This window comes from Lepidochelys kempii, chromosome 25, assembly GCF_965140265.1.
Source record: "Lepidochelys kempii isolate rLepKem1 chromosome 25, rLepKem1.hap2, whole genome shotgun sequence".
Taxonomy (NCBI): domain Eukaryota; kingdom Metazoa; phylum Chordata; order Testudines; family Cheloniidae; genus Lepidochelys; species Lepidochelys kempii.
In genome coordinates this window covers 4,348,528-4,375,724 of record NC_133280.1, presented here as the reverse complement: position 1 = coordinate 4,375,724, position 27,197 = coordinate 4,348,528, and the positions used below count along the sequence as shown (strand labels likewise).

General features: G+C 54.1%; 1 protein-coding gene across 6 annotated transcripts; it reads left to right on the top strand.

The window, feature by feature from the left end:
* Window positions 1–2,678: 2,678 nt before the first annotated feature.
* On the top strand, window positions 2,679–27,169 carry HMG20B (high mobility group 20B). 6 transcript variants are annotated; one of them, XM_073324342.1, is made up of 13 exons: window positions 2,679–4,901; window positions 7,700–7,807; window positions 9,875–10,093; window positions 10,267–10,383; window positions 13,806–13,895; window positions 16,666–16,771; window positions 17,191–17,394; window positions 17,822–17,942; window positions 18,110–18,162; window positions 19,003–19,081; window positions 19,755–19,970; window positions 20,603–20,735; window positions 21,722–27,169. In XM_073324342.1, exons 5-13 carry the CDS (start codon window positions 13,858–13,860, stop codon window positions 21,732–21,734), a joined length of 963 nt encoding a protein of 320 aa, XP_073180443.1. In that variant the 5' UTR covers window positions 2,679–4,901; window positions 7,700–7,807; window positions 9,875–10,093; window positions 10,267–10,383; window positions 13,806–13,857; the 3' UTR covers window positions 21,735–27,169. The 6 variants fall into 6 exon arrangements, with proteins under 6 accessions (XP_073180443.1, XP_073180444.1, XP_073180446.1 ...); XM_073324343.1 differs by lacking the exons at window positions 2,679–4,901; window positions 7,700–7,807; window positions 9,875–10,093; window positions 10,267–10,383 and adding an exon at window positions 11,614–11,686 and having other exon boundaries at window positions 13,807–13,895; XM_073324345.1 differs by lacking the exons at window positions 2,679–4,901; window positions 7,700–7,807; window positions 9,875–10,093; window positions 10,267–10,383 and adding an exon at window positions 11,680–11,726.
* The last annotated feature ends 28 nt before the right edge of the window (window positions 27,170–27,197 follow it).

Here is a 27,197-nt window from a genome sequence, read left to right as displayed (position 1 = left end):
TGTGGGGGAGATGGGGCAGAAGTCGAGGGTTAAGAGCGGGGCCAAGAGGTACAGCAGTGGGCAGAGGACAAGGAGGGATCGTGTGGTGACAGGAGGTGTCAAGGGCTGGTCCCAGGTAGTCAGGCCTGGTGGTTGGACCAGAGGTCGGAGCCGGACATAGGGTCAGGACCGGGCTGAGGGTACAGCTGGAACCAGGGTCCAGGGACAGGCCGGGGTCAGAACCGAGAGCAGAGTCCATAGACAAGCTAGAGTCCGGATGCAAAGCTGCGTAGTCAGAGTCTGGGGCTCAGAGGCAGGGCTGGAGCAAGGTCAGAGCTGGGCCGGGACGAGGCTGGAGCAGAGACAGGAACTGGATCAAGGGTAGGCTGGCAGCCTAGGGAGCCTGGCACACCGTGAGGCAGCAGGCAGCTCCTGGCTGGGCTGGCCTGTGGCACAGACTGACCTGCAGCTCAGGTGGGGTGGTGAGCCTGGCAGTCCTCAGAACTGTCTGCCCAGGGACAGGCTGCAGCCAGGTGAGTGCCGAGTGAGCCTGTCGGAGGCTGAGTCATGGCTACGACTATGATTATGCCACAGAAGTTATGGACTCCCTGCAGCTGCCCAGTCGCGGGTGGCAGCCGGGGGCCCCTGCAGCTCCCCCAGGGGCATTGGAACCCTGCCGTGACAAAAAAGCCTTACTCATGGCACCTACTGAAGAACTGGGGATGGGCAGGCATAAGTCGGCCCACATCTAAAGCCTCCCCCCACAGCTTCAGGGTAGAGCTATCAAACCCAAGCAACAAAAAATTGTGGGGGTGGGAGGAGCAAGTGAGAAAGAGGGATGGGAATGAGAGTCACAGTGTAAAATCAGGGAGCCAGAGGGGGACACGGAGCAGAGAACCCCGGGCAGCACCCGCTGCTCCTCCAAGGCGTCCAGGGAGCCGGTGGAATTCCGCCCGGAGACATGACCGGAGGAGCGATCAGAAATAGGCCCCACAGTCTCAGAGGCCCCCACCCATCCAGCTTCCTCCTCCTCCTGGTGTGGTGGATACCAGGGCCAGGAGGAAGATGACGAGGGGGATCTCATGACTTCGTCGGGCCATGGAGGGGTGTGCACAGACCAGGAGCGCAGCCAGAGCCAGAGGAGATGGTTCTGGAGGAGCTGGACAAGAGGCTGCAGCCTGGCGCACTCACGATAGGTGTGCACCCAGGTCCCCCTCTCGCTGCGGAAGGGGCAAAAAAAAAGAGGGGGGGTGGTCAGAACGCCACCCCTGGAATTGTGCCGCCCCAAGCACGTTCTTGCTTTGCTGATGCCTGGAGCTGGTCCTGGTGTCAGGGGAGGGGCTGAACCGTGCCAGGTATATGCCCGTGTTCACAGCTCCGTGATGGAGCCATCAGGAGTGAGTCATGGCAGCTGAGTGAGCAGCCCTGGTTTGTCTGCAGGTTTGCCTCACAGGAGGGACCACGAGGGATGGCACAGTGACAGAGGAGGAGCCAGGACCATGAGGGACCGTGCGGCGGTGGAGGAGCCAGGACCATGAAGGACCGTGCGGCGGTGGAGGAGCCAGGACCGTGAGGGACCGTGCGGCGGTGGAGGAGCCAGGACCGTGAGGGACCGTGCGGCGGTGGAGGAGCCAGGACCATGAAGGACCGTGCGGCGGTGGAGGAGCCAGGACCGTGAGGGACCGTGCGGTGGTGGAGGCGGGAGGACCATGGGGGACCGTGCGGTGGAGGAGGAGGGAGGACCGTGAGGGACCGTGCGGCGGTGGAGGAGCCAGGACCATGAGGGACCGTGCGGCAGTGGAGGAGGGAGGACCATGAGGGACCGTGCGGTGGTGGAGGCGGGAGGACCATGGGGGACCGTGCGGTGGTGGAGGCGGGAGGACCATGGGGGACCGTGCGGTGGTGGAGGCGGGAGGACCATGGGGGACCGTGCGGTGGAGGAGGAGGGAGGACCGTGAGGGACCGTGCGGCGGTGGAGGAGCCAGGACCATGGGGGACCGTGCGGTGGTGGAGGCGGGAGGACCGTGAGGGACCGTGCGGCGGTGGAGGAGGGAGGACCATGGGGGACCGTGCGGTGGAGGAGCCAGGACCGTGAGGGACCGTGCGGCGGTGGAGGAGCCAGGACCGTGAGGGACCGTGCGGCGGTGGAGGAGCCAGGACCGTGAGGGACCGTGCGGCGGTGGAGGAGCCAGGACCGTGAGGGACCGTGCGGCGGTGGAGGAGGGAGGACCATGAGGGACCGTGCGGTGGTGGAGGCGGGAGGACCATGGGGGACCGTGCGGTGGTGGAGGCGGGAGGACCATGGGGGACCGTGCGGTGGAGGAGCCAGGACCGTGAGGGACCGTGCGGCGGTGGAGGAGCCAGGACCGTGAGGGACCGTGCGGCGGTGGAGGAGCCAGGACCGTGAGGGACCGTGCGGCGGTGGAGGAGGGAGGACCAGGAGGGACCGTGCGGCAGTGGAGGAGGGAGGACCGTGAGGGACCGTGCGGCGGTGGAGGAGCCAGGACCGTGAGGGACCGTGCGGCGGTGGAGGAGCCAGGACCGTGAGGGACCGTGCGGCGGTGGAGGAGCCAGGACCGTGAGGGACCGTGCGGCGGTGGAGGAGCCAGGACCGTGAGGGACCGTGCGGCGGTGGAGGAGCCAGGACCGTGAGGGACCGTGCGACTGTGGAGGAGGGAGGACCAGGAGGGACCATGCGGCGGTAGAGGAGGAAGGACCATGAGGGACCGTGCGGTGGTGGAGGCGGGAGGACCATGGGGGACCGTGCGGTGGAGGAGGGAGGACCAGGAGGGACCGTGCGGTGGTGGAGGCGAAGCTGATGAGACCATGAGGGACTGTGTGGTGGTGGAGGAGGAGGGGAGTTTCCAGGGTTGCCGGGAGGCGGCGGAGAAGATGAAGGTTGTCACGAGGGACCAGGCAGGGGTCGGGTGATGAGGACGAAGGGTCGTGGCCGAAAGGGATGAGTAGCAAGGGAGCCTCCCAAGAGATGTGGGAAACTTCAATCCCTTCTACCTCATACGCGCAGACGCCTCAGGCCTGATGGGCTGGGTAGGTCGGGATCATTCCCTTTCAGGCCATCTCGGGGAATGGGGATTAATTATTTCCCTAATTAATTATCTCTATGGGTCCTGTGATAAATGAAGTGGGGGGTGGGGGGTTTGGAGTTTGTAAACAACCTGCAAAACACCCTCAGACTCTCTAGCTCTTGCTTGAGAAAACCTACACGATGCTCAGCAAGAGCAAAAGGCCTGGTATGATAAACATACCAGAGAGCATTCCTTCAGAGCAGGTGACCAAGTCATGGTCCTGAAAGTGCTCCAGGCCAATAAGATGGAAGCGTTGTAGGAGAGGCCATTCATGGTTCGAGAGCACCTGGGAGCTGTTCATTCCCTCATCGTGTTCCCAGACCCTATCCTAAAACCTTAAGTATATCATGTTAATTCTCTAAAGCCCTTTTATTCCTGAGAAATCAAGGTTCTCCAGTTCGTCACTCCAAAGAGACGACGCGGAGTGGCCTGAGGGAGTCCACTATGAAGGAAAAAGCAAGGGTGGTGTGGAAGAGGTGAGCCTTTCCATGACCCTTGGGCGTAAGCAGCGACAGCAAATCCAGGAGCTGTGCACCAGCTTCGCGCCAATGTCTTCAGCCGCCCAGGACGGACAGAATGGGTGTACCACCCCCTGGACACAGGTGATGCTTGCCCAATTAGAGCCCAAGCTCCTGAAGCCAAAACCGCGATAGAAAGGGAGATCAAGGACATGCTACAGATGGGTGTCATCCGCCCCTCCGAGAGTGCGCGGGCCTCTCCGGTGGTTCTGGTTCCAAACCAGACACGTAAATCCGCTTTTGCGTGGACTACCGTAAGCTAAATGCTGTGACTTGCCCAGAGAACTATCCAATGCCACGCACAAATAAGCCATTGGAGAAACTGGGATGTGCACAATTCATCTCCACCTTAAATTTAACTAAAGGGTACTGGCAAGTGCAGCTAGATGAATCCGCCAAGGAAAGGTATGAATTTAATGTGCATCCTTTCGGACTGCAAAATGCACCCGCCACCTTCCAGAGACCTTCTGGCTGGATTTGGGGAATTTGCAGTCGCCTACCTTGATGATGTGGCCATATTCTCAGATTCATGGGCAGAACACCTGGAACACCTCCAAGCTGTCTTCCAGCGCATAAGGGAGGCAGGATTAATCGTTAAGGCCAAAAATGTCAAATAGACCTAAACAGGATAAATGTACCTTGGACACCAGGTGGGTCAAGGAACTATCAACCCCCTACAGGCTAAAGTAAATGCTATCCAAAATGTGCCTGTCCCTAAGTCAAAGAAGCAGGTCCAATCTGTCTTGGGCTTGGCTGGGTATTACAGACAATTTGTACCACACTACAGCCAAATTGCCACCCAACTGGTTGACCTAACCAGGAAAAAACAGCCAAATGCAGTTCAGTGGAGTGAGAAGTGTCAGAAAGCCTTTAACCAGCTTAAGGCAGCACTTACCTCTGACCCTGTACTAAGGGTCCTGGACTTTGACAAACCTTTTGTCATAACCACAGATGCGTCTGAGCATGGTGTAGGAGCAGTTTTAATGCAGGAAGGACCAGATCAACAATTCCATCCTGTCGTGTTCCTCAGCAAAAAACTTTCTGAGAGGGAAAGTGACTGGTCAGTCTCAGAAAAGGAATGTTACGCCATTGTGTACGCTCTGGGGAAGCTGCACCCATACATCTGGGGATGGCGTTTCCATGTGCAGACTGACCAGGCTGCACTGAAGTGGCTTCACACAGTCAAAGAGACTAACAAAAAACTTCTTTGGTGGAGTTTAGATCTTCAGGACTTTGATTTTGAAATACAACACATTTCAGGAGCTTCTAACAAACTGGCTGATGCATTCTCCCGTGAAAGTTTCCCAGAATCAGATGGGTAAAAATGTCTCTGTATTCTAAGTCATTGTAGTCCATAAAATGTGGAAAATAGTGTTTAGTTCTTCATATAATTAGTAGTAAAATTAGAGGTGCATGTATCTTATTAACTCTGTTTTCCTAAACCTCCACGAAGAAATCCCAGCTGGTGTGGACCCGACCTGAACCAGGCTGGCCAACACCATCTATGATTTGGGTGGGGTGTGATAGATGAGAGGTGGGGTAGCTCCCTTTTATGGACATGCAGCCAGGCAGCAGCTATAAAATCCCTCTTAGTAGCTATTCTCTAATTGCTCTACCTCTAAAGGGTTAAAAAGTCTCCCTGCTATGCATAGGTAAAAGGAAGGGAGCGGGCCCCTGGCCAAAAGAACCAATGGGAAGGCTAGAACTTTTTCAAATTGAAAAAAGACTCCCCTTTTGTCTGTCTGTTGATGCTCTCCCAGGGAGAGGCCAACAGGGCAGAGCCATGCTGTAAGAAGCTTGGGCCAGGTATGAAAAAATCATCGGTATCATACCTAGAAACTACTCATTTAAAACCCCAGCTATGTGAGCAGATGAGGAAATGTCTCGGAAGACGCGATTAGGTTTATCCCTTTTATTTCGTTATGGCTTGTGGAGACCTCTGCGCTAACCCCAGGTGCTTTTGTTTTGCTTGTTACCTTTCAGCTGGACCTCAAGGAAGCTATTCTTGATGCTTAATCCTTGTAGTTGCTCTTTTAAAATCTAGCAATAGCCTGGGTTCCCTGATGTATTTTCTTTCTTTCTTTTTTTATTAATAAAATTTACCTTTTTCAAGAAGGGAATTCGATTTGTGTGTCCTAAGAGGTTTGTGCACATGTTGGTTAATTAGCTGGTGGCAGCAGCTGGTTTCCTTTTTTGTGTCTTTCTCAGCTCTTCCCTGTGGGGGGTGGGGTGGGGTGGTGGTGGTGGTGAAAGGGCTTGAGGGTGCCCCACAGGAAGGAATTCCCAAGGGCACCTTCCTGGGCTCTCAAAGGGGTTCTGCACTTGGGTGGTGGCAGCATCTACTTATCCAAGGTGAGAGAAAAGCTGTAACCTTGGGAGTTTAATACAAGCCTGGAGCGGCCAGTATTAATTTTTAGAGTCCTTGCGGGCCCCACTTCTGCACTCGAAGTGCCAGAGTGGGGAATTAGCCTTGACAAGCCCTCTCCTGTTCTTTGTGCTGTTCCCTCGATGGCGGCTGGGCCCAGTGTTCGCTCTAATTTTTCCCACCCGTGTGCGGAATGAATTTTGTTATGTGACACATCATCTCCATAATGGTGCAAGTAACAAAATTCATGTTGTGGGCATGGGGCCGAGGGGTTTGGCAAGTGGGAGGGAGCCAAGGGCTGGGGCAGAAGGTTGGGGTGCAGGGGCTGAGGGCTCCGGCTGGGGGTGCAGGCTCTGGGGTGGGGCCGGGGATGAGGGGTTTGGGGTGCAGGCTGCCCCTGGATTACAGCTGGGAGAGAGGACTCCCCCCACCTCTCTCTCCCCGCAGCAGCACCTGGGATGGGGGGGAATGGCTCCTCTCCCCAGCGCGGCAGCTCTGGGGCTGGGGCCACGGGATAGATGCCTCTCCTTCAGCTGCGGCAGGTCTGGGGCTGGGATGGGCTGAGGAAGGGACTCCTCTGAGCACCTGCACAGTGCTTAATAGGCTGCAGTGTAGCCGCATGGCCGTGCAGCTTACTGGGAATTTAGGCTGTGACACTATGCCCCATATTCTTTATAGAAATATTGTTTATGTCATAATCGTGATGTATTTTATGCAAGATAAGTCATGTGAGGTGTCATTGGAAAAGTTATGATTTACTGAATATGATTATCCTATTTGTATATATGCATCATTTTTGTATCTAAAGTTAGGAATATTGACTATACACCTACACGACAAAATTGTTTGCACCTGGGGAATGCCCACCAGACAGAATGCAATCAGTCTGGCTGGCTAGCTGGGACAATTAGGGAGAATAGTAGGAGCATAAAGCCAGACTCAGCCCGAACAACCGCTGAAGTGCAGGCCTGAGAAAAGCTGAGAGGAGGTTTTCAGTCGAGTGCTGACTGCAAAGGGCTTGGAGGAAAGAAACGATCTTGTGTTGTTGATTCCTGTTGTGTTCAGGGAACCAGCTCTGTGTACGTTCTTTGTAAATAAACAGGACCTCACCAAAGGAACACCTGACTCCCTCATCAATTTCCTCTTCTAGCCAAAACAACTTAGAAGGTCCTGAACTTTGGCTATCTACTTGGATCAAAAGGGGAACAATATATATACAGAGAAAGCATGTTTAGTACCCTGGAAAGCAATAGATGGCTTGTAATTATAAAGAAAAAAATAGTACAAAGTGAATCTTTAAATAGAATGACATGTATCTCTTATGCCAGATATTTTTGCACTTAATATTTGTTTCTACACAAGCCTTGTCAGCTTTATTAATGAATTGACATTGTGCAGCCCTTGGAAATGTGAACTGCTATAAAGTGCCAAGTATCATGATCTGCAGAGCACACTGAGTTAAACCAAGCACTTGTGCTGACAAAGGTAAAATCCTTCCAGCAACTAGTAATGGGTTTAAATATCATTATGATCAAACTAGAGATGTCACAAACGCGTGAGCCTGGATCTATGTCTGGGCAGCCTCAATATTTAGGAATATTCTGAGCCAAATTTTGTGAAGGCTTATTATGAGTTATTCAGATCTATCTTAGGTTTGCATATAGTGTTTATCACAGTAAGATCTAAGCACCGAATTTAACCTGACTGGAAGTTTTAAAAATCCAGGAGTTGGTTTCCATTGCTTCTTTCAGATGCGACTGTATCCATTTATCCTTGGAAAGGCTTTGTGAATGCCAGAACATACACATCCAGACTTGTAAAGCATCCTGGAGGATTTCAGCAGAGCATTTCTCACCCAGGCAAGTTTTGGAGGAATCCAGGCTCAGTTCAATGGAGGGGACACAACCTAATTTTATTGTCTAATATGTCAATTTCAACAGCCAGGATGGGAGGGGCAGGAAAGGGGGTCTGAGGGAGCCTGAAGGTGGGCACAAGTGACCCAGGGACAGAGTGCATGGGGTTCTACAGGGGTCCCTGGGTCAGACATATGCATAATAGGTCACTAAAGGGTGGCATGTGAGATCTCTACTGAGATCCAGTAGCCCACCCATAATAATTATTGTGAAATGTATGCATGGCTGCTATAAAAAAAGTTACGTATTTATTAGGGCTGCCAAGCGATTAAAAAAATTAACCGTGATTAATCGCACTGTTAAACAATAATCAAATACCATTTATTTAAATATTTTGGATGTTTTCTACATTTTCAAATATACTGATTTCAATTACAACACAGAACACAAAGTGTATAGTGATCACTCTATTTTTGATTACAAGTATTTGCACTGTAAAAAAACAAAAGAAATAGTATTTTTCAATTCACCTCATACAAATACTGTAATGCAATCTCTTTATCATGAAATCTGAACTTACAAATGTAGAATTATGTACAAAAAAACTGCTTTCAAAAACAAAACAATGTAAAATTTTAGAGCCTATAAGTCCACTCAGTCCTACTTCTTGTTCAGCCAATCACTCAGACAAACAAATTTGTTTATGTTTGTAGGAGATAAGGCTGCTTGCTCCTTGTTTACAATGTCACCTGGAAGTGAGAACAGGCGCTCTTATGGCACTGTTGTAGCCGGTGTCACAAGATATTTACTTGCCAGATGCATTAAAGGTTCATATGTCCCGTCATCTTCAGCCACCATTCCAGGGGACATGTGTCCATGCTGATGACGGGTTTTGCTCGATAATAATTCAAAGCAGTGCAGACCGAAGCATGTTCATTTTCATTAACTGAGTCAGATTCCACCTGCAGAAGGTTGATTTTTCTTTTGGTGATTCAGATTCTGTAGTTTCTGCATTGGGGTGTTGCTCTTTTAAGATTGCTGAAAGCATGCTGCACAGCTTGTCCTGCTCAGATTTCGGAAGGCACTTCAGATTCTTAAACCTTTAGTCCAGTGCTGTAGCTATCTTTAGAAATCTCACATTGGTACCTTCTCTGTGTTTTGTCAAATCTGCAGTGAAAATATTCTTAAAATGAATAACATGTGCTGGGTCATCATCAGAGACTGCTATAACATGAAATATATGGCAGAACGTGGGTAAAACAGAGCAGGAGACACACTATTCTCCCCCGAGGAGTTCAGTCACAAATTTAATTAACACTTTTTTTTCTAAAACGCGTCATGAGCATGGAAGCATGTCCTCTGGAATGGTGGCCGAAGCGTGAAGGGGAATATGAATGTTTAGCATATCTGGTATGTAAATATGCCGGCTACAAAAGTGCCATGCAAATGCCTATTCTCGCTTTCTGGTGACATTGTAAAGAAGAAGAGGGCAGCATTATCTCCTGCAAATGTAAACAAACTTGTTTGTCGTAGCAATTGGCTGAACAAGAAGTAGGACTGAAGGGACGTGTAGACTCTGAAGTTTTACACTTTTTTTGTCTTTGAATGCAGTTTTGTAACAAAAAGAATCTACATTTGTAAGCTGCACTTTCACAACAAAAGGATCGCACTACAGTGCTTGTATGAGGTGAATTGAAAAATACTATTTCTTTTGTTTATCATTTTTACAGTGCAAATATTTGTAACCAAAAATAATATACACTTTGATTTCAATTACAACACAGAATACAATATATATGAATCTGCAGGAAAACATCCAAAATATTTAATACATTTCACTTGGTATTCTATTGTTTAACAGTGCGATTAAAACAACAATTAATCGTGATTAATTTTTTGAGTTAATCACGTGAGTTAATTGTGATTCATCGACAGCCCTAGTATCTATATTGAAAAGTTAAGGCAGGTCACCAGAAGGTGATGTGTCTCAGACATGTTCCTTTCAGGCAGGACGTAACAGAGGCACACGTCCGAATCTTCTCATGTGCGTATGGTCTGTTGTATGCCTCACAGTGCAGTTCTAAGCAGAAGAAAAGATTGTGAAATCACAAGAGAGGAACATCACAGGATAAACCAAACAGCAGAGGTATCCTCTTTATGACTAAAGACACAGGATTGTTAACGTATATCTGGAGGGCAAAAGGAAACACAGGCTCCTCCATCCAGGAGACAAATCAACAAGTGTTGGTGTTATGAAAGCAGGGCCACAGCCAGCCTGGCTGGAACATGCTGGTGAGCAATATTCCACGGGCTATGAAAGTATCTTGTTAAGGAGGTCAAGACTCTAGAATGCTTGTTAGCATTTTGGTTTATATGTAACCATTTGTTTCCAATATTTCTACTTGCTACTACCTGAGTCTCTGGGCGCTGTTAAGTAACCCGAGGCCTGATTTCACTGTAAACAGATCTGAGCGCTGTGTGTTAAGCGGAGCGGTGATCCGAGGCGATGCTGGTGATCTGAGGCGAAACCGTTTCTTTGGAAGCAGCGAATCTGTGAACACCGCGAGTGTCCAGTGAACCAGGTGCTGGAGGCTCCAGGGAGACGCTTGGAGAGCGCAGGGGGTTGGAGTGTGCAGTCGCTAACTTGGAGCGAGAGAGAGTTGGGGACCTGACTCCCAGCAGGCACTGACGAGGCTTCTTCATGCTAAGGGCAGGTGCTAGGAAGGAGCCTCCCAGACCTAGGTCCTCTCGGGAAGCATCACATCTGGGCTGGGGCATTGTCGTGTTACTTGCATGGCACGAGACGTTGACCAAGTGACTATTTTGTATCTGTACCTTGAAGATGGTTTTAAAAAGAGCCCTGGACGCAGATCCACAGTGGCCATGGGGTATCGACATTGTGTCTGTGCACAGCTCTGTGCTTCTGGTTCTCGGGGATGCCCAGGAGCTTCTGGTGCCTGTTTCCCACCCCGTAGGGTTTGCACTGCCTGACTTAACTTTTCTGGGGCTCCTTTGACTCTCAGCCGAGGCCAAAAATGGCAGACTGTCATGTGCGATTTGAGGCAGGCTCACAAAATGCTGGAGGCTTGTCCAGAACCAAGCAAATTTTGTGTCTCCGAGTTTAGGGGGTCCTGGCTGTATGGGGGAGGCATATTGGGGGGTGTCCTGGCTGGGAGTGGCTGGGAAGAGAGTACAAACCCTGGCTGGGGGGGTACAGATCTTGGCTGGTGGCGGTAGAGACCTTGCCGGGAAGGGGGGTACAGACCCTGTGTGTGGGAGGGATCATAGAATCAGAGAATATCAGGGCTGGAAGAGACCCCAGGAGGTCACCAAGTGCAACCCCCTGCTCAAAGCAGGACCTATCCCCAATTTTTGCCCCAGATCCCAAATGGCCCCCTCAAGGATTGAACTCACGACCCTGGCTTTAGCAGGCCAATGCTCAAAGCACTGAGCTAGCCCTGCCCCGCGACCTGTGAGATGTAGGTCACAGACCCAGTTGGGTGGGGGTGGGGGGGGAAGGGGCGGGTGTCACAGACTCTGGCTGGCGCTTGCGCAGGGGAAGGGGGAGGGGAGTCGATTACATTTGGTAACTGGCCCTTTAAGACCCTCCTCTGGCTGAGGCTCCGGAAACCGATTCTTGATTGGTTGGGGCCCCAGTCGCGCGCAACCGAACTTGACGCAGCCAGCGCGCGCTGCCGTAGCCCCTCCCTCTGTCTCTGACAGAGGCCGCTCCGGCCAATCAGCCTCTGCTTTATCTGCATATTGCCTCCAGAATGACCAATCCGAGTCCTAGGTGTGGGCAGTTTATTAGCATAACGATGGTGGGCGGGGCGGAGGCAGCAGGGAAGGGTGGTTGAGCCTGAGGAACAGGGTTGCTGAGTCAGGGAAGTTTGGGGGATTGGAGGCAGGAGGGGCTGTGGAGGAGGTGGGTGTGGGGGGATTGGAGGAGTGTGGGGGGCAGGAGAGGAGGTGGGGGATTGGGGATGGGGGGGATTGGAGGGGTGTGGGAAGGGCAGGGGATTGGGGGTGGGGGGATTGGAGGGGTGTGGGAAGGGCAGGGGATTGGGGGTGGGGGGATTGGAGGGGTGTGGGAAGGGCAGGGGATTGGGGGTGGGGGGATTGGAGGGGTGTGGGAAGGGCAGGGGGATTGGGGATGGGGGGGATTGGAGGGGTGTGGGAAGGGCAGGGGATTGGGGGTGGGGGGATTGGAGGGGTGTGGGAAGGGCAGGGGGATTGGGGGTGGGGGGATTGGAGGGGTGTGGGAAGGGCAGGGGATTGGGGATGGGGGGGATTGGAGGGGTGTGGGAAGGGCAGGGGGATTGGGGGTGGGGGGATTGGAGGGGTGTGGGAAGGGCAGGGGGATTGGGGGTGGGGGGATTGGAGGGGTGTGGGAAGGGCAGGGGGATTGGGGGTGGGGGGATTGGAGGGGTGTGGGAAGGGCAGGGGGATTGGGGGTGGGGGGATTGGAGGGGTGTGGGAAGGGCAGGGGATTGGGGGTGGGGGGATTGGAGGGGTGTGGGAAGGGCAGGGGGATTGGGGGTGGGGGGGATTGGAGGGGTGTGGGAAGGGCAGGGGATTGGGGATGGGGGGGATTGGAGGGGTGTGGGAAGGGCAGGGGATTGGGGATGGGGGGGATTGGAGGGGTGTGGGAAGGGCAGGGGGATTGGGGGTGGGGGGATTGGAGGGGTGTGGGAAGGGCAGGGGGATTGGGGATGGGGGGATTGGAGGGGTGTGGGAAGGGCAGGGGATTGGGGATGGGGGGGATTGGAGGGGTGTGGGAAGGGCAGGGGATTGGGGATGGGGGGGATTGGAGGGGTGTGGGAAGGGCAGGGGGATTGGGGGTGGGGGGATTGGAGGGGTGTGGGAAGGGCAGGGGGATTGGGGGTGGGGGGATTGGAGGGGTGTGGGAAGGGCAGGGGGATTGGGGGTGGGGGGATTGGAGGGGTGTGGGAAGGGCAGGGGATTGGGGGTGGGGGGATTGGAGGGGTGTGGGAAGGGCAGGGGGATTGGGGGTGGGGGGATTGGAGGAGTGTGGGGGGCGCCGGGGGAGGAGGTGGGGGGGATTGGAGGGAGAATGGGGATCCTGGATTGGGGGCTAAAAGGAGCCCCGGGGAAGGAGCTGCTGCAGATGGTGCAGGGGAGGGGGGGAGCAGTGCTGGGTGCTCTTCCCCTAGTCTGACCTTGTTAGTCAATAAAGGGCAATAAGATGGGGGGGCAGAGCTCCCCATCCCGCCCCTCTCTGCCCCTGTCTCCCCAGTTCCCCTCTCCTGGGTGTCTCTGTGACTCTCTTGTTGCAGTGACCACTTGTGTCGCGTGCTCAGTGCAGGGGCTGGGAGCCAGGATGCCTGGATTCTGTTTCTGCCTTCGCCACTGACTCGCTGGGTGACCTTGCACAAGTCATTCCATGCCTCCGGTCCTCAGTTTCCCCAGCGCTAAGAAGCCCGTGAAGCACTCTGAGAGTGCAACTTGTAATTCACATTAGAGTGTTATGCTTGTGAACTTTAGTAGGGTTGTGGATCAGGGCACCTAGAGCTTCAAATGAGCATCTTTTATTATATAAATTGAAATAAATCAACTGGGAAATTCCCGAAGCAACATCCACAGAAAAGCAGCTGCTAGTCAGACTGTTAAGTATGCAGTACTGTGCCAATGTTGCTTTACATTATTGTATCTCTGGAATATCTTTTCTGTGCAATGTTAAGGTTGCAATTTAAATAGCCTTGTTTTGTTTTGCGAATTTATCATTTTGCTTCTAGAGGTGATAAGGGAAGTTATTTGGCCAGGGTCACACAATGAGCTAGTATGTAAGGTGTGAATAGAACCCAGGAGTCCTGAGCCACCAGAGCAGGAGACAATACTTCCTCCTGAGTGGGATGTGTCAGGTGGGCACTGGGACCTTGTTTTGGTGGGATTGTAGCTGGCTCAGTTGCTGCTGGGTTTGGGATTTGCTCCCTGCTGCCCAGTTGCTGAAATGTCCATAATGAAACTTGATTGTACATTACAGGTGGCCTGGTCTGAGCTGCTTGAGCATTAGCTGGTGTTTGCAGAAATTGGTCATGTCGCATGCTGCAAAACAGCTGGCCGCTGGCATCTTGTAAGTGTTGCAGATTCTTTCCCCCTACCAGACTGCAACAGGCTGACTGTTGTGGTGGTCATGGTGATGCTGACAGGTCCCACAGTGCCTGACAGCAATCAAATCTAGGTAATAGATTCACAGAGCTTAAGTTTTCTGCGACCATTAGATCATCTAGTCTGACCTCCTGCATAGCAAGGGCCAGAGACCTTCACCCAGTTACCCCTGGACTGAGCCCAATAGCTTGTTTGGCTAATGCATCTCCTAGAAAGGCAGCCAGCCTTCATCTGAAGACATCAACAAGTGGAGGCTCCCTTGGTAGTTTGTTCCAATGATTAATCACCCTCACTGTTAAAATGTTGGGCTTAATTTCTAATGTGAATTTGTCTGGCTTCAGTTTCCAGCCACTGGTTCTTGGTCTGCCCCTCTTTGCTAGATTAAACGGCCCGTTAGTCCCTGGTATTTTCGCCCCAGTTACATGTAGGCTGTTATCAAGGCAGTTCTTGATTGTGATGAGCTAAACAGATTGAGCTCTTTAAGTCTCCCACTGCAAGGCATTTTTCCAGATCATTTTTGTGGCTCTTTTCTGCGCCTTCTTCAATTTTTCAAGAGCCTTTTTAAAATGTGGACCCCAGAACTGGACGCAGTGTTCCAGTGTTGGTCTCACCAATGCCACATACAGAGGTAAAATCAACTCCCTGCTCCTGCTCGCTACTCCCTGTTTGTACAGCCAAGGATCGCATCAAAGATTTTGTTGTCATAGTGTTGTACTGGGAGCTCATGTTGAGTTGCTTCTCCATTATGACCTCTAAACCCTTTTGCAGACACTGCTTTCTTTGTTCCTAGATGAATAACTTTGCATTTGATTGTATTAAAATGTGTTTTGTTTGAATGGGCCCCGTTTACCAGGTGCTCCAGATCACTCTGTATGACTGCCCTGTCCTCCGCTTTAGTTACCACTCAGCCAATCTTGGTGTCATCTGCAAACATTATCGACACTGGTTTTATATTTAATTCCAGATCATTGATAAACATGTTGAAGAGCATCAAGCCTAGTACCAGTCCCTGTGAAACCCCACTAGAAACACCCCTGTTTGATGGTCATTCCCCATTGGCAATTACTCTTTGAGAGATGTCACTTAGCCAGCTCTTAATCCATTTATTGCATTATACATAGTGGAGCTTTCTAGTTTTTCAGTCAGAATGTCAAGCAGTAGAAACGCAAATACCTCACCAAAGTCTGTTACATCTACATAGTTAACTTTATCGGCCAGGCTTGTAATCTCAAAGAATGAAATCAGGCTTGTTGACCAGACCTGTTTTCCATAAACCCATGCTGACTGGCATTAATTATGCTCCCAGCCATTAATTCTTTATCAATTAAATCATTTTGTATTTTCCGTTATTTTGCCCAGGATTGATGTCAGGTTAACAGGCCTATAGTTATCTGAGTCATCCCACTTGCACATTTGGAATACTGGTACAACATTAACTCTTTTCCAGTCTTCTGGAATTTCCCTGGTATTCCAAGACATACTAAAAATTAACATCTCCTCTGAGATCTCCTCAGCCAGCTCTTTTAGGACTCTTGGTGCAAGTTTGCCAGGCCTGCTTATTTAAAAATACTTATCCCTAGCAGATGTTGTTTAACATCGTCCTTAGTTACCAAGGGACTCAAAAGTACTTCATCATGCTCATATGGTGCACGATATGATACTGCCTCTTTCCAAATGCAGAACAGAACACTTCTGCCTTTTCCTGAATCATCATTAACAGTTTTATTTTCTCCATCTAGTAATGGGTCTGTACCTTTGCTAGGATTTCTTTTGTCCCTATATACTTAAAAAAAATTCCTTCTTATTGTCCTTAGCCTTGCCAGCCATGGTTTTTTCCCTGATGTCTTTAGCTTCCCTTATTAATTTTCTGTACTTCATAGCTGCTAAGTTATATCTGCTGCTATTTACTTCCCTGTTTTTGCGTTTGTTATGGATTGCTTTTTGATTTCTAATTCCTGTCTTCACTCCTCCTGATCCTGTAGCTGGACTTGTTGAGGTGGAGCACCACTGGGGTTCCCTGGGGGAATATCTGATTGCGGGAGCTGGGCCCTAGTTTGCTGTTCTGCCTTGGGCTGTGGCTTGTGTAAGATGCTCCAGATGAAGGCAAAACTCTCCTCTATGATACACCAGTACCAGCCCTTTCCTTCTCTCCATACTATACCAGAGAAAGTGGAATGTTGTCTCCAGCCACAGATTAGTGGATGTGCTGGCTACAAGGACTGATGGATGGCCCTTGGAATTGGTACCTAGAGGAGTATAACTTCAGATCCAGTTCTCAGTTGTGTGAGAACCCTTCTCGTTCTGACTCTTCTCTGCAGCTGCTTGACCTGCCAGCAGAGGGCATGACTTGGGCTGTAACCTGTGTGCAGGAGTGCCCCAAATTACCCTGGGCCATGCTGGTCTTGGTGGGGTTTGTGGAGCCCCTTAGTTATTACAGTGCTAGCTTCTCCCAGCAAGGGCTGCTGTGGGGAAGGGTGTGGGAGCTCTGGCACTGGGAGGGAGTCTCCATCTGCTACCTCAACCCCAGCTTCCCCCAGTAGGAGTCGCCCTTGTGAAGGGCTGTGGAGAGCGCTGGCTGCGTGGGAAGCTCAGTGCTCCTGCAGTCCCAGGCCCTCCCAGCAGGAGGTGCTGCCGGGCGTAGCGGCGTACACCAGCAGTGCCAGCCCAGTAGTGTCTCTGCAGTTGTGCTTCAGCCTTTTCCTTCACCGAATGTGACACAAGCTCCCTGGTTGCAGACATGCCACCGGCAAAGGCCAGCATGGAAACTTCCTGGTCGCCATCAAGCAGGAGAAGGGGGAAGTTCCCCGGACCAGCAGCGAGAAGCCCCATGGCGAGGAGGAGGTGAGCCCCTCTGTGATGTAATCTGGCTCTTCTGCTTTCCCAGCCTGCCCTGAGCACAGGACCCCTGCGGTGGCTCAAATGCAGCCGCACAGTGCTGGGACAGCTGGGTTTACAGCACTGCAGGGAGCTGCTTTGCTGGGGTTTTGTGCATAGCCCTTTCCATAGAAATGCGTTTGCTTACCCTGCAGTAGTCCTAGCGTAGCTGTGCAGCATGCCAGGCTGCCGCAGATGGTGCTGGTGCCTTGTGGCTGCAGCACAGGGTTGGGAAGAGAGGCCAGGAGCCCTGGGCTCGGGAGGGCTAATGACAGGGGTCTGCGTGGCGCTCTGTCCCTCTCTTCCTGCTGTGGACACAGTCACTTAGTGAGCTTCAGTCCAGCATGTTGGTTGATTTCTTTCCCTCCCCTGCCACGGGGTGACAGCCAGTGAAGAAGAGGGGCTGGCCCAAAGGGAAGAAGAGGAAGAAGATTCTGCCCAACGGCCCCAAGGCCCCAGTGACCGGCTACGTCCGCTTCCTGAATGAGCGCCGTGAGCAGATCCGCATGCAACATCCTGACCTGCCCTTCCCAGAGATCACCAAGATGCTAGGAGCCGAATGGAGCAAACTGCAGCCCACAGACAAACAGGTACTGGGGAGGTGGAGGGGTGTCCAGGGCGGAGACACCTTGCGTTAGCCCAGCCACATCCAGCTGGGACCTGGGTCACAGCGTGCTCCAGACTCGCTTAGGCTGTTGAGCTGGTTAAGGATTGCACCTTGAGTAGGATAGGCTGCATCCAAGGGAGGCTGGACCAGGGTCTGCAGGGCGTACCCTAATTGGCTGCTGTGCTGTGGGTCTGGGGTCCGGTCCCTTCCATAACTGCAGGACATATGCTGAGACCCCTGACTGGCCGCTCGACAAGGGGGGAGCAGGGCCCTGACTCCTGGAGTCACACCCTTGAATACTTGCTGGGCCGCTCGTTGGGATCCAGGCTCTGGGGTGATGTTTAGGGCTGCACCTCGCCCCCTCTTCCGTGCACTATGGGGCGTGCCCATCTGACCCCAAGTGATTTCAGAGGTACCTGGATGAGGCGGAGCGTGAGAAGCAGCAGTACATGAAGGAGCTGCGGGAGTACCAGCAGTCGGAGGCCTACAAGATGTGCACGGAGAAGATCCAGGAGAAGAAGATCAAGAAAGGTTGGTGCTGGGGATGTGTGGGGCTGGGCTTTGCACTCTGCTCTGTCCCCCACTGACACTGGGGTGGGGAAGGGGCTGGGAGCGTCCCCCTTGGTGCTGTGGGCTGGCAGGGTGGGCCTGGCACAGCAGGGTGAGGTAAGTAACCTCTGACCGCTTTGTGCCCCCAGAGGATGCTGTTTCTGTGTCTGTGAACACTCTGCTGAACGGGCACCCGCACAAGGTAGGGACCCTGGCGGCTCTCTGCGAGGGTGGCAGTGCCCAGGGGAGGGGCTGGGTTGTCAGGTGCCAGCTGAGGGAAGTGAAGCTGAGGAGCGCAGAGTCCCTCATAGAGCATGAGGTGGTAAATCCTGTCCAGCTGCATGGGCTCTGCCAGGAGCTGGGGGTGGCAGTGGTGAAGTGGGGCCTGACTCCATGCCGGGCAGTGTCGTGCTGGTGTGACGTGTGTCCGGCTGGTGTTGTGTGGCCCTTAGCTCAGTACATGTGTCATGCCCCCTCCTCCCCCCCGATGATGCTGCTTGCTCAGTCCATGTCTGTCCCACTGTGTGCCCACACACCCACTGACTGGGCCAGGGGCTGCCTGTCTGTACCCTGCCACCTTCCTAATGTCCTTCAGGCCATTGGCAGACTTGCTGCATGTGACTCTGCCCTGGCAGAGGGGCATGAGGGGGTCTTGACTGCAGATTGGGATTAGACAGAGCTACTCAGCCGTGGCATGTGGAGCTGAGCCTGTAACAGCCGGAATTATTGTGCATCCTTTAAAATTCCTCTTCCAGCTGCCAAGGCTGGAGACTGTGGCTTGGCCCGGCCAGTTGTGGGGAGCCCAGGACTATCGCCTGGCCCATGTGGGACCCACCAGCTCCCCTGGGGCCGTGTGTTGGGACTGGCAGGAGCCCTTATGCCCCGCTGCCTTCCCCCATCCTTGAGCTGAAGCAGAGCAGGGGCCAGGTGTTTGGACCCCAAGGTGGGCAGGAACCCCTCCCAGGCGAAGGGAAGTTCATCCCTTGGGGTAGAGTTGACCTGTCCTGGCCACTGGCCGTTAACCTGCATCGCTCCCGGCCAGGGCGGGGACTGCTGCGGGGATGGCTTCTCCACGTTTGATGTGCCCATCTTCACTGAGGAATTCTTGGACCAGAACAAAGGTACGGAGCCTGGAGGAGGGGGGGATTTAACTTGCTGGGGCAGTGACCATTCTGCATTCTGTTTGCACAGCGCCTAGCGCGGTGGGGTTCCCTAGAATACTATCAGCAACACAGCCCAGGCCAGGGGTGGGGGAGGCTAGAGACTGTGGTTCCCAGTGCTCTCACCTGCCAGCAGGGGGCAGGCCCAGGATCCCTGGTGTAAATAGACCTCTGGGGCTTGCCGTAGCTGATCCCACCCTGGCCCATGTGGCTGGTCAATGCTTGATCCTTCCCAGCAAGCCAAACTAGACCCCTAATGCCCCAAGGCGAGTTTGGGGTGGGCGGGGGTCGCAGCCTGTGGATTTGGCCTGCTGATCCTGTCAGCTTCACGGCAGGGTGCCAGACAGCCCTCGGAACAGAGTCGCTGATCCCAGCTTCCTGCCTGGAGTCAACTTCCACCTCAGTTGGCCCAGCAGGGGCCAGGTGCAGGGGCTGATGGGCCGAGAACATGGGCAGCACCTAGCGCCGTGGGGCCCTGATCCTGGCTGGGGCCTCAGGGCTCTGCCGTAACTGAAGTCATTGATGGCACCGCTGTGTGAGCCCTGCGTTGGCCCCAGGCCTGTCTCAAGTTGGGGGGAGCTGGGCTCTCCCCCTTCCTCTGCACTGACCCGCCCTCCTGTCTGCGGTGGGGCAGCGCGGGAGGCCGAGCTGCGGCGCCTGCGGAAGATGAACACGGAGTTCGAGGAGCAGAACGCTGTCCTGCAGAAGCACACGGAGAGCATGAGCTGCGCCAAAGAGAAGCTGGAGCAGGAGTTGGCAGTGGAGGAGAGGCAGACGCTGGCCCTGCAGCAGCAGCTCCAGTCCGTCCGGCAGGCCCTGACCGCCAGCTTCGCTTCTCTCCCCATCCCAGGTGAGCCCAGGAGGCAGAGAGAGGAGGATCATGGGAACACTGCCTACAGGGAGCCTCTCCCTGAGCAGTCCACTGGCTGTCGGCTGGGCTGTCACTAGAAAGGGGGAGCCCGGGGGTCTGATACTCTGCACATGGGGGGTGGCTGGAGGTGAGGCTTGGGGTCTCAGAAATCTCCCTCCCTTTCCCTCTAATCTCAAAAGATCCCAAAGCACCCCATGGTGGCCTGAAGAAAGGAGTCTCTGGCACTCTGGCCCCCACGCTCCCCCAGGCTGGGGTGTGGCTGGCTCAGCACGCGGCCAGCAGGTGGAGGCAGAGGGTGGAGAAAGTGTCTGTGTCAGAGCGTGGGGGTCTTCCCAACGCGCCCATGTGTGGTAAACTCACTCTGGGGTGAAGGGCCAACTGGGGTTTGACCCAGATGTTGCAGGGGACGAAAGGGGTGGACCTCAGAGCTGAGCTCTCCACCCAGTGTGGAAACGCCCTGGAAAGGGCCACGGGTGAGGCATCCTGCCCCTCTCTGTAGAGTGCCAGTCCTAACCCCTACAGGGCTGCCTGTGCATCGCAGCAGCTGGGGGCACTGGGCTCGGGACTCCGGCTGGGCTCCTGCGCTTTGCTAACCAGGCCCCTGTCCCCAGGCACCGGAGAGACGCCCACGCTGGGCACCCTGGACTTCTACATGGCCAAACTGCACAGCGCCATCGAGAGCAACCCGCTCCAGCATGAGAAGCTGGTCGTGCGCATCAAGGAGATCCTCTCCCGGATAGCCAGGTGAGCGGGAGACTCTTCCCTGCCAGGCCTGAGGACGGGGGGCTGGGGTTCTCCTGCAGGGTTCGGTGACTGGTGGGCCTGGGCATTGGCCATGGCAGCTGAGATCCTGGCAGGTGCTCAGTACCCAGAATTCTGTGTGTGAGGCCAGAATTGGTGTGGCGGGGGGGGAGCCAGGGCTCAGCAGGTGAGAGCAGGATGTGGTGGGATTGACCCAGGCTGCCCTGATGCTTGGCTTCTCCCTGGACCATTCTTGGGGGATGAGGGAGGCAGGTGGGTCCCCTACAGCATGCCACACCCTGGTGTGGTGGTGCTTGTTGGGAAACCCCTGGTGCCAGGGGCTGCAGGGAGATCTTCGCTGCATGGCTGCACTCTGCCTAGGCCCCAAGCCCGTTCTGACCGCCCCTTGCAGCCAACCACCCCTTCCTGGGACACAGAGCAGCCCAAATGCCCCCAGGGCACCCGCAGGCCAGCTCAGGGCTGAGCAGATCTGTGACTGGAAGGGTCCATGCTTGGTGCTTGTAACTCCATGTTTTGGGGCCCACGTGGCCAGGGGAGGCCCCCATTTTAAATGGCAGCTGTGTAGGGGAGGGATGTCCTGGGGTCCCTCTCCCTGCTGGGATTTCCTCCCCGCTCTTCCACAGGGGCCCAGGAAGTTGCATGCTGACTGCTAGAGCTGCCCTGAGCTCACTGGCTGGAGCCCAGCCTTGCCTGGCAGGGACTGGACTTGGCCGCTGTCCCACAGCTGCTCGGTGACTCATGTGAAGTGGGCTGCTGGCTTTGAATCAGTTTCCTGGGGGCAGGTGTCTGCATTGCAGCATCTGCCCCTGGAGTGAACAGGCTCGTGTGGCAGTGAATGGGCACTGCCTGTTCTGAGGAGGAGCACTCCCTCCGGCCCCACACCACTGCCCCCCCCCCCCGTCGCCCCCTGAGCTGCTGAATGAGCCGCGAGTGCCTAAGCAAGCTGTGTTTTTCCTTCCTGTTTTTAGTGAACACTTATGAAAGGCCTGCGGCCCAGCGCTGACTCAGACTGGGACCCTCAGCCACCTCCTCCCACCCGCCCTGACACCTGGAATCCGCTGGAGCCTTGCGGCTCAGCACCTCCGCTTTGCACAGATCTTTGCTGGAGAAGGTCCTTTGAAAGGGTTGAGTAACTCTTGGTCCTTCCGTGCAGCTGAGAACTGTGGGCCAGGCCTCTGTGGGGTCTTGGGGGGCAGGCTGCCAAGCAGGGACAGCAAGGCAGCTTGCAGGGTCACTTCTCGGCTCCTCCTGAGCCCCTGGCTCGCTGACTGCCAGGTCTAGGGCTTAGTGCAGCGCCCGGGCGGTATGACTGGATGTGCTGCAGGCTCCGCGTGCCCCATTGCAAACTGGCCCTCCGTTCTCCAGCGAGGCCCCAAGATTGTGCAGCGATGCTGGAAATCCTGCAGCAGCTGCATTAAATTAAACCACACAGCCTTAAAGCTGACCAGAAGCTGCTCCTGGCCGCTCACTGTGACAGTAAATCAGGTGTGTCTCGGGCAGGCCCCACCCTCCAGTTGTCAAGGTGATGGAGAAGTCTGTCTTGCCAAGGCAGGGCAGAAGTGCTCGTCGCTGGGAGGGTGCTGGTGTAGACCAGGCACTGCTGTCCTTACCCGTGTCACCTAGACCTGTGCCGAGCAGAAGAGGACACAGCAATGATAATGCCACTGTCCTACCCATGTTAGCGCAACCTCCCCTAGAGCTGCATCAATATTTGGGCAAAAATAGATGGGTTCCTCCTTCCCCCCCACACAAAAAATGTCTACTGTAGACCCAGCCCAAGCTATCAGCAGTGAAACGGTTCAGTGTTGGCATTGAAACTACCATTGTTAGGTTTCAGAATTAACCCATTGCAGTGAATGGGGCCGTTCACCCCCTTGGAGCAGTTGTTTCAGGCTGTCTGCAGACTCAGGCACTCACGCTTGAGTCACATGAGGGCTGTTGCTCTTTGAGCGCTGCGATCCTGGTACTGTGTAGTGGGGTGGGAGCTCTGCTCCCCTACCCCTACAATAGCATGGCTGAGTATTATGGGGCTGGCCCTGCTGAGCTCTGCCCTAGGGGGCCTGGGGAAGCCATGTCTGCATGCCGGGGTCAGGCCAGCTTGCTTGTTCTCAGCATGGGGTCCTCTGCCTTAGTTAGCTAAGGGGCATGTTTGTAGTGTGGATGGGACCAGCTCGGTCAGAACTGTGCTGGGACCAGCCTGATCAGTCTAGTTACAGTCCTGCTGCCTAGAACAGGTCCCTGTCTGCATTTGGGTCTGTGGTGTAGATGGGCCCTTATCTAATCTTAGGGTCTGTGTTCACTGCTGAGTTAACCCAGGCTCTTACCCCAGTGGAACCTCAGCCCACTCCTGTCCACACACAACCTTGTCCTCTGAGTTTGGTGGTGCTCTCAACCCCGGTTAGCTATCCCGGGTGCCGCTTTCACTTGGATGGGAACCTGCCCACTTTGCAGTGAGGGCGCAGGAAAAAATCACTCCGTGCTGACAATCCTCCAGCACCTTTCCACAGTTCCCCCCCGTGTGCCCAGGAGGACAGACAAGTTCTCCCACACTTCACTGGGAAAGATCCCTAGAGCAGCTCGGCTCACTGCAGCACAAAGCACCTGCAAAAAGCCCCTGATGTCCTTGTGACACCCAGGCAAGAGCCATGCCAGCGTGGGCACAGTAACAGGTGAGGCGCTGCTCGTCCTGGCTGGGCTGGCCTGGGCTCAGATCTGGGTGCAGATCAGATGCATTACTCTGCAGTGTAGTCATACCCCACGAAGTGTAGGCATGAGTCTCCAGGGTTATCATATTCAGTTCCCTGCCATCCTGTCCTGAGCCCACAGGGGCTGGGAGGGGCAGAGGCTGCTGAGGGTGGGCAGAAAGCACCCATTTAATTGCCCAGTAGGTGCTGGAGCTCTGGGGAGGTGGGACAGTGCAGTTTAGAGAGCTGTGCCCTGGCGGGAGGGCGCCATTCTCTGTGCGTGGGCAGGGTGGGAACCCCACTCCATCCTGGCCAATCCTGCAGACGCCGCACCAGAGATGGCCACTGAGGGCACGTCTACATTGCAGTTCAAACCCACGGCTGGACTGTGCTGGCTGATTCGGGCTCATGGGATCTGGGCTACAGGGCTGTGTAATTGTGGTGCAGATGTTTGAGGTGGGAGGGTCCCAGAGCACTGAGCCCGAAAGCCCCTTAGCCCGAGCCCTGCAAGCACAAGTCAGCTGGCCCAGGCCAGCCACGGGTTGTTAATTGCAGTGCAGATGTGGGCTCAACTCTTAACGCTTGCCAATCAGCCATAAAGGCTAGAGATGTGATCTGGCTCCAAACGCCCTCGTAGCTGGGGCAGGGGGCCTGGCCCAGCTCAGACATTTCATTTATTTTTACAAAGAAGTTATTTAATCCAGTCTGAAGTTGACTGTGACCGAACCTCTGGGTGAGCAGCGAAGAGTCGCTCAGTTCCCTCCCGGAGCCTCCTTCCGATGGGTGAACCCCACGTGGTGCCCTCTTGCTTCAGGACGCGCATTGCTAATCCCTCTCTGTGTTGGTCTGGCCCGTGAGAGGTGGGGCTGGAGTGTGACGTTTTGATTTGGTTTTGGTGAGCAGTGAGGACCTCATAGAAGAAATGATTGTAGGGGGACAACCTTGATTCCAGCGATCATAAGCTAATTCAGTTCAAACTAAATGGAAGGATAAAGAAAAATAGATCTGTGTCTAGGATTTTTTATTTCAAAAAGGCTAACTTTAAAAAATTAAGGAAATTAGTTAGGGAAGTGGATTGGATTGAAAAACTTGTGGATCTAAAGGCGGAGGAGGCCTGGAATTACTTCAAGTCAAAGTTGCAGAAACCATCAGAAGCCTGCATCCCAAGAAAGGGGAAAAAATTCATACGCAGGAGTTGTAGACCAAGCTGGATGAGCAAGCATCTCAGAGAGGTGATTAAGAAAAAGCAGAAAGCCTACAAGGAGCGGAATATGCAAGGAGCGCCAGGTACTTGGGAGGAGCATGGTATGCACTGTGGGGACATGGCAGGATCCGTCCTTCCCTGGGGACGTACCATCTGCATGTGCTACCACTTGGAAATGCCTGTCCTCAACCATAGCACCTGGCAGCATCCCAGCCCCAGCCCTGCTCCACCAGTAACACAGTGCTTTTCCACCTATGCTCCGCGGACCACTGGGCAGTCACTGACTATGTCTAAGCGGTCCACGAAAGGGCGCCGTTACCATAGCACAGTGGTTTTTAGGGGTCCACAGGCTGGGTAAGATTTCCAAAGGAGTTTGCACCTTTATTCGAGATTTGTAGGGGTCTGTAAATGAGAAAAGGTCACAAACCCCTGGAATAGCAGGTCTTGTGTGGCTGAGAACAGCTTCTCAGTTACAAGGGGATGGGCCATGGCGTGGGAGCTCTGGGAAAACTCCCCGCTCTGCCACCGACCTAGGGCCCATCTCTGCAGGGGAGAGTGGCTCCCTTTCCTGCCTCCTGAGGCTGTGAGGCCAGATTCCCCAGCCTCGGCAGGGTGCTGAGATACTCCAGTGATGGGGCTGTGCTGAGTGCGCTCTGGGAGCTGCATCCACTGTGTCCTGCTGAGCAGCATTTTCAGTGCCTCTCATTCTACATCACCTGAGTAAGGTCAGTGACTTAAAAGTTCCCCTTGTGCAGGAGCTGCCCTCGGGCCTGCAGTGCCCATCCCTGTTCTGCAGAGCTCGGGGGTCTCTGTGTCTTAACTCAGCGTACCTCGGTAAGTGGGGTTAGTCACTGATCTCGGATCCTGTAATTAGAGAGATTATTTTTTTACTAGCACTACGTAACAAGCGCAATTTCCAATTCGCAGTAGCCTCTCCCTTGGGGCTAACGCTGTCTGCTATGGAGCAACAGCCAGAACCGCTCTGGTCTGGGTAAGCCGCTCCCTGGGGCAGCCCTTCGGCCGCAGCCTGCAGTGCCTGGGAACAGCCAGGGAGACGTTTGATACAAATAAAAATGGGGTAGAGACCCAATCTGGTGCCCTGAGTGAAAGTGGTTCAGGGGTAGGGGTGGGATTGTGGGCAAAGTGTGTTGGGTGGGTGTAGGGTGACCAGACAGCAAGTGTGAAAAATTGGGACGGGGATTGGGGTAATAGGAGCCTATATAAGAAAAAGACCCCAAAATTCAGACTGTCCCTAAAAAATCGGGACATCTGGTCACCCTAGCTGGGCGGTTGTAGCGGCACAGCCGTGGTCCCTGCATTGTCACCAAGTGACAGCTAGGTACGGGAACAGCCTGGCTTCGGCAGGGACACCAGGAAGAAGCTCAGCCCCTGGCTATCTCCTCCTTTGGCACGGTGCAGATCTGGGGGCTAGGGGCCTGCCCTAGATTACAAACAGAGCCACCACAGGCCCCATTCCTGAGCTGCTCCTCTGTAGCTGCCGTTCTCTCTAGTCCCAGAGCCCTGCACCAAGGGTGTCTTTGGAAGGCTAGTGCACACCCAGAAATCAGCCAGTCGTTCTTAGCAGTGCTCGCTCTGAGCTAGCGTTCAGTGTCCTAGGCAATGAGGCTTCTAGCGTGTGTCTAGCTTGACTAACCCTCTTTCAGAGGTGAATGACAATATTTGCAAAGGGCTTTGAAGATGAGCATCTCAGAGGCTGGAGGGTTTTGTGGCGAAAGCCCAGGTCTGGGAATTGGCAGATCTGGGCCCCTCCTTGGCTGTGCCACAGACGCCTGTGTGACCTTGGGCAAGACACATGACTTGAGATTAGAGACCTGGATGCTGGACAAAGCTCAGGGTGAGGGAAGTGGAGTGTTTGTGAGCAGCATGTGATTCTAGAGCAGAGACAGTGCAGGGACAAGTGCCCCCTAGTACACAGATCCACAGTGCTTCAAAGTCTCTCAGAACCAGTAACCAACACCCACTTCTGCCACCACTGTTCACAGGAGTTTGGTCCCATGGTAGTTCCATGCTCCCCGATTAGGCCTCGCACTGCCCACTTTGCGTGTGGGGAAACTGGAGAGATAGTAAATGACTTTAAAACTTCCCTACTAGGCGGGGACCCCGTCTAAGTGACTGTCCTATTGATGCAACCCACACGTTCCCTTGGGTCAACGGATTGGTGTCTCCACGATTCCAGATCAATGCGACTCAACTCACATGGCAGAAGAGCCTTTTTATTTTCTCCCAAACTCTCCCTAGGATCTGAAAGTCAAGTTGGGTTCCCCTGCCTCCCGCAGCAGCCCCAGCTGGTTGTCCCTTTTTCTGGTGCACAACATGGAACAGAATCCTTCTAGCTGTTCTGCATCCAGGCAGTTCCTGCAGGGCCAAGGACTTGGTGGTGTCAGCCAAGGACTTGGTGGTGTCAGCCAAGGCTGCGAGTCTGGCATGAAGACACAGAAAGGGGCAGAGACAGAGTGCAGCCGTGTGAAATATTTGCCTTATCATTAAAATCCCACCCAGAACTCAAAGTTCTTGTTTAGATTTCCTTCGTCTGGG

Coding starts and splice junctions, on each gene's coding strand:
- HMG20B (XM_073324342.1), top strand. CDS start 13,858: ATGTCGCATGCTGCAAAACAGCTGGCCGCTGGCATCTT. Junction 16,772..17,190: donor AGCCCCATGGCGAGGAGGAG/GTGAGCCCCTCT, acceptor ACGGGGTGACAG/CCAGTGAAGAAGAGGGGCTG. Junction 17,395..17,821: donor TGCAGCCCACAGACAAACAG/GTACTGGGGAGG, acceptor AAGTGATTTCAG/AGGTACCTGGATGAGGCGGA.